This window comes from Lethenteron reissneri, chromosome 55 (assembly GCF_015708825.2).
Source record: "Lethenteron reissneri isolate LAM-NWPU_2019-01 chromosome 55, ASM1570882v1, whole genome shotgun sequence".
Classification (NCBI taxonomy): domain Eukaryota; kingdom Metazoa; phylum Chordata; class Hyperoartia; order Petromyzontiformes; family Petromyzontidae; genus Lethenteron; species Lethenteron reissneri.
In genome coordinates this window covers 4,308,325-4,323,671 of record NC_083833.1, presented here as the reverse complement: position 1 = coordinate 4,323,671, position 15,347 = coordinate 4,308,325, and the positions used below count along the sequence as shown (strand labels likewise).

At 46.4% G+C, this 15,347-nt stretch overlaps 1 protein-coding gene across 2 annotated transcripts in view; it reads left to right on the top strand.

Annotated features, from left to right (window-relative positions):
* The window catches only part of LOC133356647 (sodium- and chloride-dependent creatine transporter 1-like), a 54,693-nt gene that overhangs the window by 22,046 nt on the left and 17,300 nt on the right, over positions 1–15,347 (top strand). For both annotated transcript variants that reach the window (XM_061574277.1, XM_061574276.1), the window contains 4 exons: positions 2,253–2,387; positions 6,970–7,073; positions 12,713–12,837; positions 14,543–14,655. In XM_061574277.1, coding sequence (XP_061430261.1) covers positions 2,253–2,387; positions 6,970–7,073; positions 12,713–12,837; positions 14,543–14,655 — 477 coding nt within the window. The remainder of the gene's footprint in view (positions 1–2,252; positions 2,388–6,969; positions 7,074–12,712; positions 12,838–14,542; positions 14,656–15,347) is intronic.

Here is a 15,347-nt window from a genome sequence, read left to right as displayed (position 1 = left end):
CCTCCTTGCGCTTGAAGGGATAAGTGGAGGCTGGCACTTTTGAAGAATTAAATTATCAAACTTGTGCTTTGCTTGCGCAGAAGATGCTACGCTGTAGTAATTGCCTTTTTTGGCAATTGTGCAAATTATTTACACTTATGTGCGCGCGTGTGTGTACGGAGTGACAGCCAAGGAATGGAACGCGTCTGAAAGAGCACATCTACCGAGGAGATGGAGTGATGAAATCAGTTCGTGCTCGTGCTTTATAGATTGCTATTGCATGCTGTAGATTGGAGAGATCTCCACCTAGCAGTGAATTGACCATAGCTAATGATGGTAAAACACTGTAATTGTATTCAAATGTGTGTGGTGGAGTAGTGGTGTAGTGGTTTCGCCCACTGCACTATTAACCCATCATCCCAAGTTCGATTCCCAGCCACGGCTAACATCGGTGGCGGGTACTCATATCAAATCCGGTTTTGTCCTCCATTTAAACAGCCTGCAATACCCAGCGTGGTGAAGTATGGTTGTTAAAAAAAATCATGAACAACAAAGCATGGAAGAGGGCCACCATCCATTAAGTGAATGGCTGGAATAGTTTGTTTCTTAATCCGCTTGTCCTGGTGAGGGTCGCAGCGGCAGCGTGTTGAGTAGTGGCGACATACTCCTAGATGTACACTCCGATACACTACGCTATACACGACTACACTACTATACGCTATACACTACTACACTACACTATACACTACTATACAAAGACTCTAGCTCTTCCTGGGGAATTCCCAGGCGTTCCCAGGCCAGCCCAGTGACATCGTCCCACCAGCGACTCCTGGGCCGGTCCTGGAGTCTTCTTTAAATTGTTTTTATTTTATAAATATGTACAGTATAACACTGGTCAACACACTTTTTCTGGAAAAAGGTATTCCAAGGGTTTTAAGGTAACTTTGGGGTGCTGATTCCAAATCTGGCATCAGTTTTTGTCTATCACATCAAGTTTTTGAGATATCAAATATTGCATTTTCAATAAAAACTGCAGAAGAAAAATAGTAAATAAATGTGAATATCTACATAAAATGATATTATAAACACACCATCCTAAAAATACAGCACCATATTTTAACACTAAAGCAGTCACTGACTCGCAACAACTTGCAATCATAAGTGACAGAGTTAATTTTGGGAAAAATCAATGAAAATTGGGTATGCCGATAGCATAAAAATGAGATGTGATAAAGCAAATCTGAGATCAGATTTGGAATCAGCACCCTGAAATTAGTCTTAAACAGCTGCAAAAGTCCAGGCCATAAAAAAATGTTTGTTTTTTGTTGACCAGTGTAATGGAAACAATACTTGTATGCATAGCATCTGAATACCATAAGCGAGATTCCTTTATGACTGTACACTACTCGTTCTCTGCAATATTGATGTTTTTGGCTATGTTTTGTTGTTGCTGTGTTCACGCACCACGGATCCCCCTTGTATTATAGCCGGGAAACTGTATAAACGGGATCATCAACTTCAACATAATGTCGATCGATTTGCCCAGGTGAGATCCCATTTAAGAACAATATATTATGCAAGAAGGTCACGTGAAATCGCAGACACATTGGACCAGTTTATTACATTCCATTACAATTCAGTTGTTGACAATTTTCAAGTTTTAGGTTTGGCCTATCACAATGCCCGATACTTATTTCGAGAGCTCCGATAATTATAGAGGCACCACGAAAAGCTGGGGGAAGACAGCAAATTAAGTTGCGTATGCAATTTGAACAATTGGTAGTAACCGGGAGTAGGATCTGATGCAATCTTCTTAAGCAAATATAAACATCGCGATTTGGAATTAAGGCCATGATCGCCAGCGTCTCCGAGAAAGGACATGGACAGTATCCCAGAGCAGTTTTATTTTTATTGAATTTTACCAGGTAAGGCCCACTGAGCTACATAAAGCTCTTTTTCAGAAGTGACCTGACCACAAATGATAGCTCAACAAAGTGGCTTATCACGTGGAAATGTATATCAGCCAAATACTCTATAACGCATTATTCTAAATGTAGAGGGGGAAAAACCGGAGGTCCCGAAGACAAAATCCACACCCAAACTCCAAATATACAGCAGCAGGCGTCAGGGTCGGGATGGAACCCACGACCTCCTGTATACCAGGCGAGGTCGTTAACATCTCGCCACGGTTGCTCTACTCGTGGCCGCGTCTCTTTTTTACAATGCGGGGAACGCGGTGGCACTGATTGCACCTGGCGGTGTTTCTGCGCTAGGTGGTGTACTTCACCGCGACGTTCCCCTACGTCGTCATGATCATCCTCTTTGTTCGTGGCATCACTCTCCCCGGCGCCTATGAAGGGATCATCTTCTACCTGAAGCCCGACTGGCAGAAGCTCTTAGAGCCGCAGGTACCTCGCCTCTTTGCATTTCCCTATCGTCCGTCAAGATAAAGACGACAATAATTACACTGTTACAACAACATTTTTGTTTCTGGGTAGTAAGTGTTATTTCCTAATTGTTTATGCCTCAAAAGTAGATAAAATGGCTATTATTTCCCACAAACTTTGCTTTTGTGACCAGGACAGTGATTTTTTAAATGTACCTATTTTCAATGAGAAAACGTGTGCATTTGTGTCTTTCGTTCACATAAAGTCCTGGTCACAAAAGCAAAGTTTGTGGGTAATAATAGCCATTTTATTAACTTTTTAGGCATAATCAATTCAAAAATAACTTAGTACCCAGGAACAAAAATTGTGTTACATAGTGTTATTATTGTCGTCTGTATCTTGATGGATTCTTATCGTCTGTATGTTGATAATAGGCACGGAATATTCTCAAATGAAACGTGATCCATTGTAACTTATATGACCACATTAACTCTTCCCATCTGATAGGGACATCGTGATGACATCACCTTTACCCCCTCTATTTAAGACCGAAACACGAAGCTGGTTGTAACCACCGGCAAAACGTCGTACTCGGATTGTAAATGTTGTGGGTTTACTCTCCAACACACCGGTGTGCTGTACTAGTAACGAATTGGCCACGTTTTGTTGACGTGACAACCCTTACTAGTTGGCTGTGTCGGGTGTTGACGGGTTTAACGACACGTTTGTATTTACACGATCGAACCGAAAAAAAACGTTATTATAACTTAAAAAGGTATATTATGGAACCTTTTTTGCCAGTATCAAATTATGAAAAATACGAATAGGTTCTACCCTTTCTGGTTTTACCTTGCACAAGGTATCTATTTGGTATTTGAACATCGTCACACCTTGATTTAAAACTTTCGTGACTGCAGGGATTCTTATTCTTGGTTTATTCGGTAAAGTCACGTAGAAGGGAACCAATAAAATAATAAAAAAATATTTTTTTTGTTTCCCTTTTACGTGACTTTACCGAAAGAACCAAGAATATCTTAACACCTGTTTTATTGCCAGAAAGGGTAAAATCCTATTCCTATTTTTCATACTTAAAAAAAAGTGCTTTACAACGTTTCTTTTTCAGTTATCAAAAGGTTAAGTGGGCATCCCTGCAATTGTTTGCTCTCCCAATCGGAATGCCCCCCCCCCCCCCGGGAAGGCTTTCTCGACGATCCCTTTGGCCTACTCTTTCACTTTCGGCCGTGCGGACGTATTGGCGGAGGTTGGAGTACCCACACTATAACCACTCGCCATCCGCCAATCGACTAACTGCGGTGGTTTTCGTTTCAACCCCCGCGTGGAGGGCGGGGTAAGAGATGACGAGGTGATTGAAAAAAACCTGCACCGTTTTGTGAGGGATTTCAAGGGGTAAAGGATTCCCGCCAAAATGAGAGGTGGGCAGTGGAGCGGGGAACAGTGGAAGGGGGAGGAGCAGGCGAGGAGATGTTGGTGGGGGGCTGAGGGGGGCAAGGAGGGAGAGCTGGCGCAATCGCACGCCCCTTGGATCCGTCACTGTGTCGGTCCCCTCTAAAACTTTCGACAAACCGGACACCCTGCCTCCCCAAAGCGGGAAACCCCCACCCAGACTGAGTCCAACTCAGCCTCAAATAAATCTGACTCGGTGAGATAAAAATTTTAAAAAAGTTCACATTTTCAATCACAGTTGGAGAGTTGTGCCAATGACTATGGGGCAGCGAGATTGTCAGTGTCTCTGACTGGAATCAGACAGGAGAGTTTCTAGGAAACAAGAATAGTCGGATAGAGTTGTCCAGTTGATATGAAAATCTCTCAAACCACTGCACGTTAAAAATAATTAAAGCACATGAGCAATGTTTAATTTCAGCCGGAACATCTAGGAACATTGCTCCAGGACTGATTTCGGAACAACATGTCTCTCTCCTTTTATTTCGCGTTGACGTGCGACACGCGTGCGCAAATAGCGCTTATTAAGTCACCAAGTGTCCTTAAGTAAAGTATCTATGTACGTCGAACTTCTTTCGCACCATACGTAGCCAACCGTGCTAATCGGAGGTGCGGGGAAGGGCAACAAACTACACACTAAGAGCGAGCAGCTCTAGAGAAATGAGAAGTTCAATCGAGATTGAAAAGGACGCTACTTGGGAAAATGCAACAAAACAGGATTATGTTGGGCAGTTGTACCATGTGTTCTAGTGGTAGTGCCTTACGTCGTTAATCCTGACTCCAAACAGCCGAGGATCATATCGAGAGAGAAATGAATGAAGCCCGGTTGCGAGGATGGTGGACAATGTGCTGATCCTGATAGAGAAGGAAAAAACAGAGACCACCGATATTGCAGATACTTATAGTCATACTCATGAGGTTCGAACTGCTAGGACGCAATATCCTAAATTGTTGTGCTTCTTGGGTGCTGAAAATCTCAAACTCAAGCGCCGTGCTGTCATTAAATTTGTGATGCTAGGAAACTATGAACCAACAAATAAAGATGGATAAGATTGATAATTTTGGAAATCAGAGAACACGTCACAAAGATGATCGGAGACGTCATAGCAATCAACGCGAGTATGAAAGCAGCAAACATGAGGTTGACGAGTGGTAATTCACCACATTTTTTATCAACTTATTCATCATCGTACGCTCGTCTTGCTGAGCCAAGCGACAGCCACTTTATCAGCAGCGCGGGAGCCGAGGGCCCCCAACTCAACCGTCCGCTCAGGAGGCGCTCATCGACAACGCGCGGCACGATACGTCGCTAGACGCATCCACAAAGTTGGCCGTGGTCACGTTGGCCCCTGGTGCGGGGGAGGTAGGCTGCAATTGCTTCATCCCGTGACGCTAAACCGAGCTGCACGTGGTGGCCCATAGGGAGCGAGATGAGACGAACAAGAAAAAACACTCATGATAGAGACCGAATCTTAAATTCGTGCTGGAATTTTTACCCTGTTCTCTTAAGCGAAAACATTTCTCCCCGAGGGATTTCTTTTTCTGGAGATGTGCTGCTACAAACGTCTTCCGCAGCCATTCTCTGGCGTGTCATGCAGAGACCGCTCCTTGAGATTTGTGAATGGATCCTTAATCTCATGACGTGATACCGAGAGCACAATTGGAATGAAAGTGGGAACGTGCAGCCGGGCCGGTGTGGTGGCGCACTCCTCTAAGCCATCCCTGTCGAGGCGAGGGTTGGTGCGTCGCACGAATGTTGTGAAACTCTCTCCCCGTGGGCTTCACTGAGGCATCACGCCCTGGCTCGCCAGCAGTTGGCATGACAGCAAAAATGTGGACACCCACCTGTTCCGTCTGTACGGTACTGTATATAATGTTTCCCTTCTTGTGTGCAGGGGTTTTCTCGAGATGCGTCGGTTTCCTACCACATGGAAACACTAATTGTTTGGCCGATAGCAACCTTAATATATAGAGGACCGCAGAGCTTTGGCAATTTCCGTCAGCATCGCGTGGCCGCTGCCTTCCCCGCTCGCCACGTTACCCGTTAATATTATAATACCAAGAATGTTTTTTGAAAGACATTTAAGCTGGTCCTGCCCTATTGTTGCACACTCGAAATGAAGGACGTGGGCAGGCGCTCAAAATCGAGGGCAAACACATTTGTTGTGGTTAATATGTAGAATGCAACAGCGCGTGTGTCACACACAGCAATCCTCACCGAGTCGCCATTAACCACGTGACTGGTGTACACGTCCGGTTAAACAATAACCCTGCCAGCCCCCCCACAGGCCCAACTCAGTCATCACATGCTGGTGTACACACGTGCATTGATGTACTGCAAAGCACATAAGGACTTATTGAAAGAGTGTCCATTCCTAATGTGCCACACTATGAATAAACCAATAAATGTGAGCCCCTCCCCCCCCAAAAAAAGTGTTTAAAATCTGTATTGTTAGATACATAGGGTCGACAACGTTGGTATAAAATTCCAGCTTTCTGGCCCTTCTCGGCCATCATCAATAGCAATAAGCATCAGTCGCTCTGTCCTGATCGACTCTATCTCGGATAATAATTCTGAATCGAAATGGCTTCGTCCTGTTGTACGGTGCCTATAGCACAATTGGAATGTTAGTGGAGGTAAAAACAAATGAATAAGGCAGAAGACAATAAGGAGGCATTTGTGTGTATGTTGAACTTACGCACCGTGCATAGTCGACCATGCGAATCGGAGGTGCGGCAAAGGACAAATGCATAACAAAAAACTAAATTTAGATTTAAAAGTGCATAGCTCCAGTGTCTTCCTAATATCGGAAGGAAGAGCGTTCCAGGTAGCCGCAGAAGCGCGTCTGAAAGTGCGTGATTCGATGTCCGTCTTTGTTCGATGGCCAGTCAAAATCCGCTTCGAGTCCGCGTGATGGTTTATGCTCCTTGGCGAGATCAGCAAGGTATCGTGGTTCATTTGCGGCAAGTACTTTGTGTGTAATAAGCGCTACCCTACAACGTATTAGTTCGGCAACCGGGAAGCCAATGCAGCTTGGCGAACACCGGACGGACACGGCCGGATCTTGCAGTACCCGTCACGCCACTTGCCAGGGAATGTTGTTCACGCTGCAGCTTGGTAACGAGCCCTGTCCGTCTGCAGGTGTGGATCGACGCGGGGACTCAGATCTTCTTCTCCTACGCCGTTGGGTTGGGAGCCCTGGCAGCCCTGGGCAGCTACAACCGCTTCCACAACGACTGCTGCAAGTGAGTTACGCGAATGGTTCAACGGGGAATTACACACGACAATCATCGACGCCTAACTGGCAGACTAATGCCCGTTTTTCAGCCCAAATTATCATGTTGCACGCATCGCACACAAAGCCCTTGTCACAAATGAAGCACAATAACTTGCTGTGCTCGTCAAGGAGTACAAACCATCAATCGAACTCCGGTCATCCTCGCAACAGCGGTTTTTGGCTTAGCCATCGAACAAAGACGGTGGGACGCCCACCGGCTTACGCAAGCACTCTATTAGATACAAATAACTATATTTGTATTGTTACAATTACAACGCCACGCATTATTATTATAATCACAAATGTCAGCACTCCAAGATCAACATCAAAACCATCTCAATATAATATGTCAACTTTTCCTGTTGCCGTTTTTATGAGCATTTCCAACTTGAGATGTTCACCTTGAGCAAAGGGGCCGTCCATAAATGACGTCACGCGATTTTGGACGATTTTTGACCCCCCCCCCCCTCGTCACACGGCGTCACAAAAAGTCAGACCCCTCCTCAAATATGACGTCACAAAGCTCTGCCCCCCCCCCCCCCCAAAAAAAAACATGCTTCAAATCGATCATTGTTTTTTTTACCCTTCTATCTGGCAACAAAACTGACACCTTTTTTTTTACAAGGAGTCATGTTTACATAGACCGCAATACCTGCAGTCATAATGCAAACAAAAAACATAACTCTGATAATGTGCACTGTCCTTGAAGTTGATTGGTCCACACCCGAGACAGCTTTCCTTAGAGCCTAGTCTCAAATGGGTTGGACCAGATGACGCCAAAAGGCGCACAACTCAAAGGCAATGCACCATCAGAGTATGAGAGCTCATTGTAGTGCGCATTTAATGTGGCGCTGCACTCTGATGTTGTAGGAGAAAACATTTATTAAAAAGTCTATTTAATTAAGTAGAACGTGTTGTCTATATTTATTTAAAGTTGCGCATTTTCATGTGACGTCACATTTCTCAAACCCCCCCCCCCGTCACACATCGTCACAAATATCTGCCCCCCCCCCCCCCCCCACTAGGTGCGTGACGTCAGTATGGACGGCCCCAAAAGGGTTTTCACCTCGTTAAGAACACTCCTCGAGTGTGCCACATGCGGATTAGCATCTAGTGCACAAAGTGCAAACGGCCCAGGTTTAATCTCCTAATATGCCCCGTCTGTCGGTATCCAACCCCTGCCGCTCACCCTGTAAGCGTCTCTAGGCGCTGGCATTTGTCTGCCGATTCCCGTTGGCGATGGCTCAAAGAAGCCATCCCGTACGATATTTGCAGCCGTGGTGGAGAAGCGTTGCCTGCCCTGGTGTACACCTGAGTCGCTCGGCTTCAGTGATTCTCAACCCACGGGTTACGCGGAACCCTGAGGCTACGTGGCAATGTCCCAGGGCAGTAGCGTTAGGTGATTTGTAAACGTGTGAAATTATATCGGACATGAGAGTCGTTGGTGAATAATCATGTTTGAACCTGCCAATATAAAATTACTACGTACAAATGTAAATCCATACGGTAACCTAGGACGATATAAAACACATTTCTAAACTCATTAATCGTAAACAATGTGGTTTCCAAGAGTAACCAGTGAGCGCAAACAAATTACGTCACGTGCGCAGAGCGTCCGCTCGCAGTTAACTAGCTCGTTGGGATACCTCCCAAAATGGACAACTTGTTCAAATATCGACGTTCATTATTCATACATTTATGTCTCTGAACCATGTTGGGTCAGGCAAGCCAGGGGGTCCTCGGTTGAAACTAAAATTCAACAAGGCGGGGATATCTGGTTGAGAACCACTGCTCGACTGGATAGGGGCATCCACGGCAGTTGAGCGCTCATCCAGACGCGAGACGAATCGTATGTAGCTCTTTTTCAGAAGCGCCCTGGCCACAAATGATAGCTCAACGAAGTGGCCTGTCACGTGGAAATGTATAGCAGCCAACTACTTTAAACTCACGTTGTTGATTCTAAATGTGGAGGGAAAAAACCGGAGGGCCTGGAGAAAGGTCCAAATATACACCAGGCATCAGGGTAGAGATCGAACCCACGACCTCCTGTATACCAAGTGAGGTAGTAAACATCTCGCCACCATGGCGCCCCAACATATATACAACCAGCGCTGATGAGTGTGGTGAAGTATAGTCAAACAAAACCCCCATGATCGATTGATGGTATGGGAAGATAAACGATGGCTGATGATGATGATACTTCAAGAACCTGCCTTTGTAACACAATTAGATGAATAGCTACGGCACTATGATCAGCCAGGTGGCTCAGTGATAGAGCTAGCGGCTCGCACAATCGGAATGTTCTTCATGGTTCTTTCGGTAAAGTCACGTAGAAGGGAAGTAATAAAATAATAAAAATAAAACATAATAAAATAATTCTCACGACGTTTCGGCCACAACGCAAGCGACAGCGTCTGTCGCCTCGACAGACCTGGTTTCACCTGAGGACGGCTGCTTGCGTTGTGGCCAAAACTTCGTGAGAATTATTTTATTATGTTTTATTTTTATTATTGTATTACTTCCCTTCTACGTGACTTTACCGAAAGAACCAATGAAGATGAATCCCTGCAGTCACCAAAGCTTTAAATCGAAATTTAATTGGAATGTTACGAGTTAAATTCTGGTTGGGGGTTTGACTCAACCCATCATTCCTCTGGAGTGAATAAAATAAGTTCCGCTTTGTGGGGAAGTCAACATCGGGTTGTCGTATGTTCAATATACATGTGAATAAAATCGCCCCTGCCATAGGAACGGGGAAGTTCCACCACTGGCTCAGGGCTGTAAGCAGGAGATGAGCATCAATGCCTCAAACGCTCATTTGAGCAGGAAATCACTTCGACTCTCTTTGACGACGATCAACCCACGTTGGCGCTCGAGGGATGATAATTCTGGGTTATGTTTAGCTATCCTTCTTTGAGAGTAGTGTGGACACACACCAGCTCACGGTGCTGCCATTCTATCAGCCTCATTAGGGTCAGGATGTGCTGCTAAGAAACAACTTAAGTGGACAACTCGCACAGGAGGCTTAGTCAGGGCATTGAGCTGACACCGCTGAGATCTAGGGGGCTTGAATCTGGAATTCGGTCACCAGAGGCAGATCGAGACACTTTGCCAAATAAACCAAGCTCCGAGCATATAAAACAGGTGGTTGTGAGCAGTGGAGGGCAGCACAGAAGAATCCATTGTTGCTCTGTACTCCCTGACAAACACGCGCACTGACCAGCGTGGTGAAGTATGGTGAAATCAGAATACTAAAGGAATCCGATGAGCCATATAGCTCTTTTTCACAGATGTCCAGTTGGACATGCACGCCACGGGGAGGCCCTCATCCAGCAGTGGATTGACAGAAGGGCTGTACGTGTCCATGTTACATGCGCAATTGACATTTATTTTTTGTTTAAGGCAAAGAAGCAAACATTCTGGAAGCTCTATACTGATAGTGGTCGTACCAGAGCACAGAGCAGCATTTAATTATACAATCAATATATAAACTTTTGCCAAACTGAGTAAAACAATCAACAATACATTGAAGAATGAATAAATCAGCAGTGCATACTCAACAATTCAAACGCAATGAAATTAAAGCAGACAAGAGAAAGCTGCATTTGTTTTGCGCACATAACGTCTTTATAATTATTACATTTGCGTGCGGCCTACTTAAAATCAAAACATGAAATTTAATCTGGAGGCCACTTAGAATAAATTTAGCATCGATGCATTCGTTCCAAGAAGCTGACGTATCAGCGATGCATTTCGGTCGTTGGATCCAGCTGTCGTAAGTTCCAGCTGACTGTCGAGATAAGAATAGGTAATCTCAGTTTGCCAGCACATGACGTGCGTAGTCGGGGTGGTGGTTGTAGCATGAGACTGGCGACAGAATGTCCCGAACGACAGGAGAAGAAGCCCAATCGGACAACAACTGTGGAAACGAAGCAATGATATCAGTTTATGGTGCAAGACGTTCCAGCTTTTTGCATCAAATGTTTTGTTTATCCACAGTAGCTCAGCACAGGCGCCAAGCAGCGATCCGTAACAGCAGCAGCAACGGATAACACGATTGAAGTTGCGGTAGATGATGGTTAATCTCTCTTGAATTCAGAAAGGTTGTAAGAACGTGTTTTTGGTCAAGTCATTCTCCCAAAAGTGTATTTAACACAGTTGCTGAGCACCGGCACAAAGCCCCAAAATGCCAGGCAGCCAACAAAAACCAGCACTATTAAAGTGGTAATAGATGAGAGTTCACAGCTCTTGAATTGAGAAAAGTAATCAGAAATTGAGGAAAATAGATGACGGGAAGGAATTCCAAAGTGGAGCAGTGTGAGCAAAGACGCATAATACACATTCCTGCAGAGGGAGCTGGTATGAACGTTGGGTTGCTCGGTCAATGGCCAGGGTCAACGGCGGCGTGGTGTATTCCGCAAATATGCCCGACTGTGAGGGCGGGCACAAGCCAGCGTGAGTAGGTTAAACGTTGAGTTTTATAAGGGCACCATGGGGTGACCAGCCCCTCCCCATCCAGCCCCACCCCTCCCACCCAGCCCCACCCTCCCCACCCAGCCCCTCCACACCCTCCCCACCCAGCCCCCCACCCAGCCCCTCCCCACCCTCCCCACCCAGCCCCTCCCCACCCTCCCCTCCCCAACCAGCCCCTCCCTCCCCACCCATCCCCTCCCTGCACGATGGACGGACAGACACAAGAATCCCCTGTGGGCTGGTGTAACCAGGAGGTTGCAACCAGTATTAAAGTGTTATGACCTGCAGTGTGGTTGTTGTTGGGATGGTGACATCACAGTATTCACTAACTCTCGAAGACAGAGAACCACTCAAAGGTTGCGAGGAACCACGGATAAGCAGGAGGGCAGCCACGCAGTGAGCCGGTGCTAACGATTTACCAAGCTCTGCAGTCCTCTAAATATGAAGGTGTTTAAGGCCAATTAACGAGTGTTTACACGTAGGAAGAAAACCAGAGAACCCTGAGGAAATGCACGTGTGCTATGGGGAAACACTCTATCCCATACAGACGGAACAGGTGGAGTGGACATTTTTTGCTGTCCCGCCTTTTCGTGGCAATCCGGGGGTCATGACTCCTCCTCGATGGCCCCACGGGAAGGGAGTTTTACCGATATCTGTGGGGCAATCCACAAACCCCTCGCTGCTGCCTCCACAGTGCTGGACTGCAGGCATCCACGCGCATCGGCGGTGTAGCCACCACCGCCCGGCGAGCAACGGCGATGACGGATTCTACAGAGAGCCCCTTCCATTGGTTAATTGGCCAACCTCTTCCACGTTGTCGTACCCACACGCGACCTTCCCATCGACTGCGGTGTACCCATTGATTCTGCTCGGTCGCTCTCCGAGACTCAAACGGGATTTGCCTGCTGGACAGAGGCGTCGCGAGCGCTTACCGTAGACCCATGCCACCACAATGCACTCCCAGCCAGCCTGCCACAGCAGGGTCATCCCACTCGCCGAGTAGTAGTCGAACAGCTGAAACGCGTACATCCCTCCCTGCCGCACACACGGAGAGGGTCACGGTGAAGGTGGTCGATGAGCTGCAGCCAGTGCTGCGCCGCCCGCTGCTGTGTGTGTGGCCTCCCTCTCGCGCAGAGACGTGTACATCCTGGCGGTGGTGAACAGCGGCACGAGTTTTTTCGCCGGCTTCGTCGTCTTCTCCATCCTGGGCTTCATGGCGGCCGAGCAAGGGGTCGACATATCCAAGGTGGCGGAATCAGGTGAGGGACACCACGGGGTCCTTGGACGTCACACGCGTGTGTAGCTGCGGTGCGACGTCGCATATCCGACTGTCAAATATCCTCTGGGACAGATCGATTGCCCCCCACCCCCCCACCACACCGTTACGGTGTAACGGTCACTTTTCCACCGATGTTCACGTATCCGACCTGTTCACACATCTGTCCATAGCTCGGTCCCCAGCGAGCCCCACGTGGGATACTTTCCTGTATGTGACTACCCGTATGTATGTGTGTATGTTGAACCTTCTTTCGCACAGTACGTAGCCAAGTGTGCTAAATTTCGATTCAAAGCTTTCGTGACTGCAGGGATTCATATTCTTGGTTCTTTCGGTAAAGTCACGTAGAATTTAAATTATAACATAATAATAATAAATGTATTGTTTTATTTTATTTATTTTATTATTTCAATTCTACGTGACTTTACCGAAAGAACCAAGAAGACCAAACGTGCTAATCAGAGGCGCTGGTTTAACAGTGCTGAATTAAGGCCTCCCTATTCCACCTAAATTCCTCACGGCCCTGCGATGACACAATCCATCTCACCCCTGCGCACGGACCGATCTCACCGCGCTCCGTCTTCGTGGTAGTTATCCCTTTGGTGTGCGTTTTTTCCTTGGACTGCCATTCCGTCACAGTCGTTATCAGAAATGCCATCATCAATTCCAGCGATGTGTCCCACACAGGCCCACCCACTTCTATTTATTTAAATAAATACAAGTTTGCGTTTGTAACCTATTCCTTGCGATTCCCTTCCACTTGACTCATCTCCCGATGCATCTTTGCGCACTTTTCAAACGTCGTTTCATTTTCTCTTTCGTTGCCGACGTTCCTGAACCACGTGTATTGTCTGCGGTTGATTGACTGTTTTCTTCCTCCCATGCCACCGATGTGCTACTTTTCATATTCAAGTGCTGTTTTCCCAAATCACTTCGTCTTGTCTCTCAGTCACCCCTGAGTGTCTTAATTGGATCCCAATCAGCCTTAATTATGATAAACGATTATTCTACTAATAATAATTTGTTTGTCATAGAGACCCATTTACCCTGGGGTGTATCAGAGCACTTCAACATTCGGGAAGCGACTGACGTCACATTGCATCTCACATGTTTGAAAGGGCACTTCCCCCAGGTAGCTATCCCCGTGGGCACAAATTGACTCAGCATCTGGCCACCAATCTGGCATTAACCCCAAAACCTTTATTACGAATGGCATTAGTCTGCCAGGAGCAGGCGACTATTCTGAAATGCAATCCCAACTGAGTGATTTGTGAGTCATTTCTTATTATTTGGCAAAATTTGGACCATGGTGCTGTACACAATGACCTACTCATTTTGTTCAACGTCAGAGTGCTTTATGGTTAATACACTCGCAGTAATACCGCCGGATTCAAATCACACATCGATTCATAATCGAAGGGTGGCTCCGCAGTTGTCCATTCCTCGCTCGAATACGAACGCACGAGTCTATTCACAGGTCAGGTCACAGTGTTCTAAGTAATGGAGATGAAATGCAATAGGTTACTGGTTGCTCTGCTGTGATTATTATGGGTGTTCTCGTGATTTTAGAAGGGTACATTGGGTCTCAGGGCTTCTTCCACTGGCCTTTCTGTTTATACACTGAGGATAGATATTGTTCGCGTTGAACTCCCGCTAACCTCAATGTTTGCTTTCTTTACGGACACCAGGTCCTGGGCTGGCTTTCATTGCATACCCCAAGGCCGTGTCCCTGATGCCTGTCGCTCCAGTGTGGGCTGCCCTGTTTTTCTTCATGTTACTCTTGCTTGGACTTGACAGTCAGGTGAGTGTGTTGGGGCGCCACGGTGGCGAGATGTTGATTGCCTCGCCTGGTATGCAGGAGGTCGTGGGTTCGATCCCGACACTGACACCTGTTGTATATTTGGAGTTTGCATTGTCTCTCTCGCCCATGGTCGCGTGGATTTATCTCTGGGTCCTCCGGTATTTCCCTGCGCATTTAGAATCAACATGCGCTCAGAGGATTTGGTTGTTATAAATTTCCACGCGATAAGACACTTTGTTGAGCTATCAATTGTGGCCAGGTCGCTTCTGGAAAAGAGCTATATAGCTCAGTGGGCCTTACCTGGTAAAATCAAATGGTTTAGTTGAGTTCTATCTTGTTTGTAAAAAAAAAAAATAGATGCCGTTTATGTATTCGGTAAAGCCTCACTGAGTGATTTTTATTTTACAGAGCCTGATGGAATTTTTAAAAATCGCCAGGCACAGACTCACTCAGCACCGTCAGAACAATGAATACAATGAAGCGTTGGAAATGTATGTGTGCGTGTAAAATCACTAATAGTTATGATGGGTTGCCTGTCAAGGGAGAGGAACACCCACAGTTTGGTGGAGAAGCAAGAAGCGTGCCCATAACTTCCGGCGCATTTTTTCATGCTTTTATTAGGCACTGGATGTTTAGCCAGTCCTTTTTTTTTAAATGACCGCGCTGGATTTACAGCTTGCATCAGCGACAAT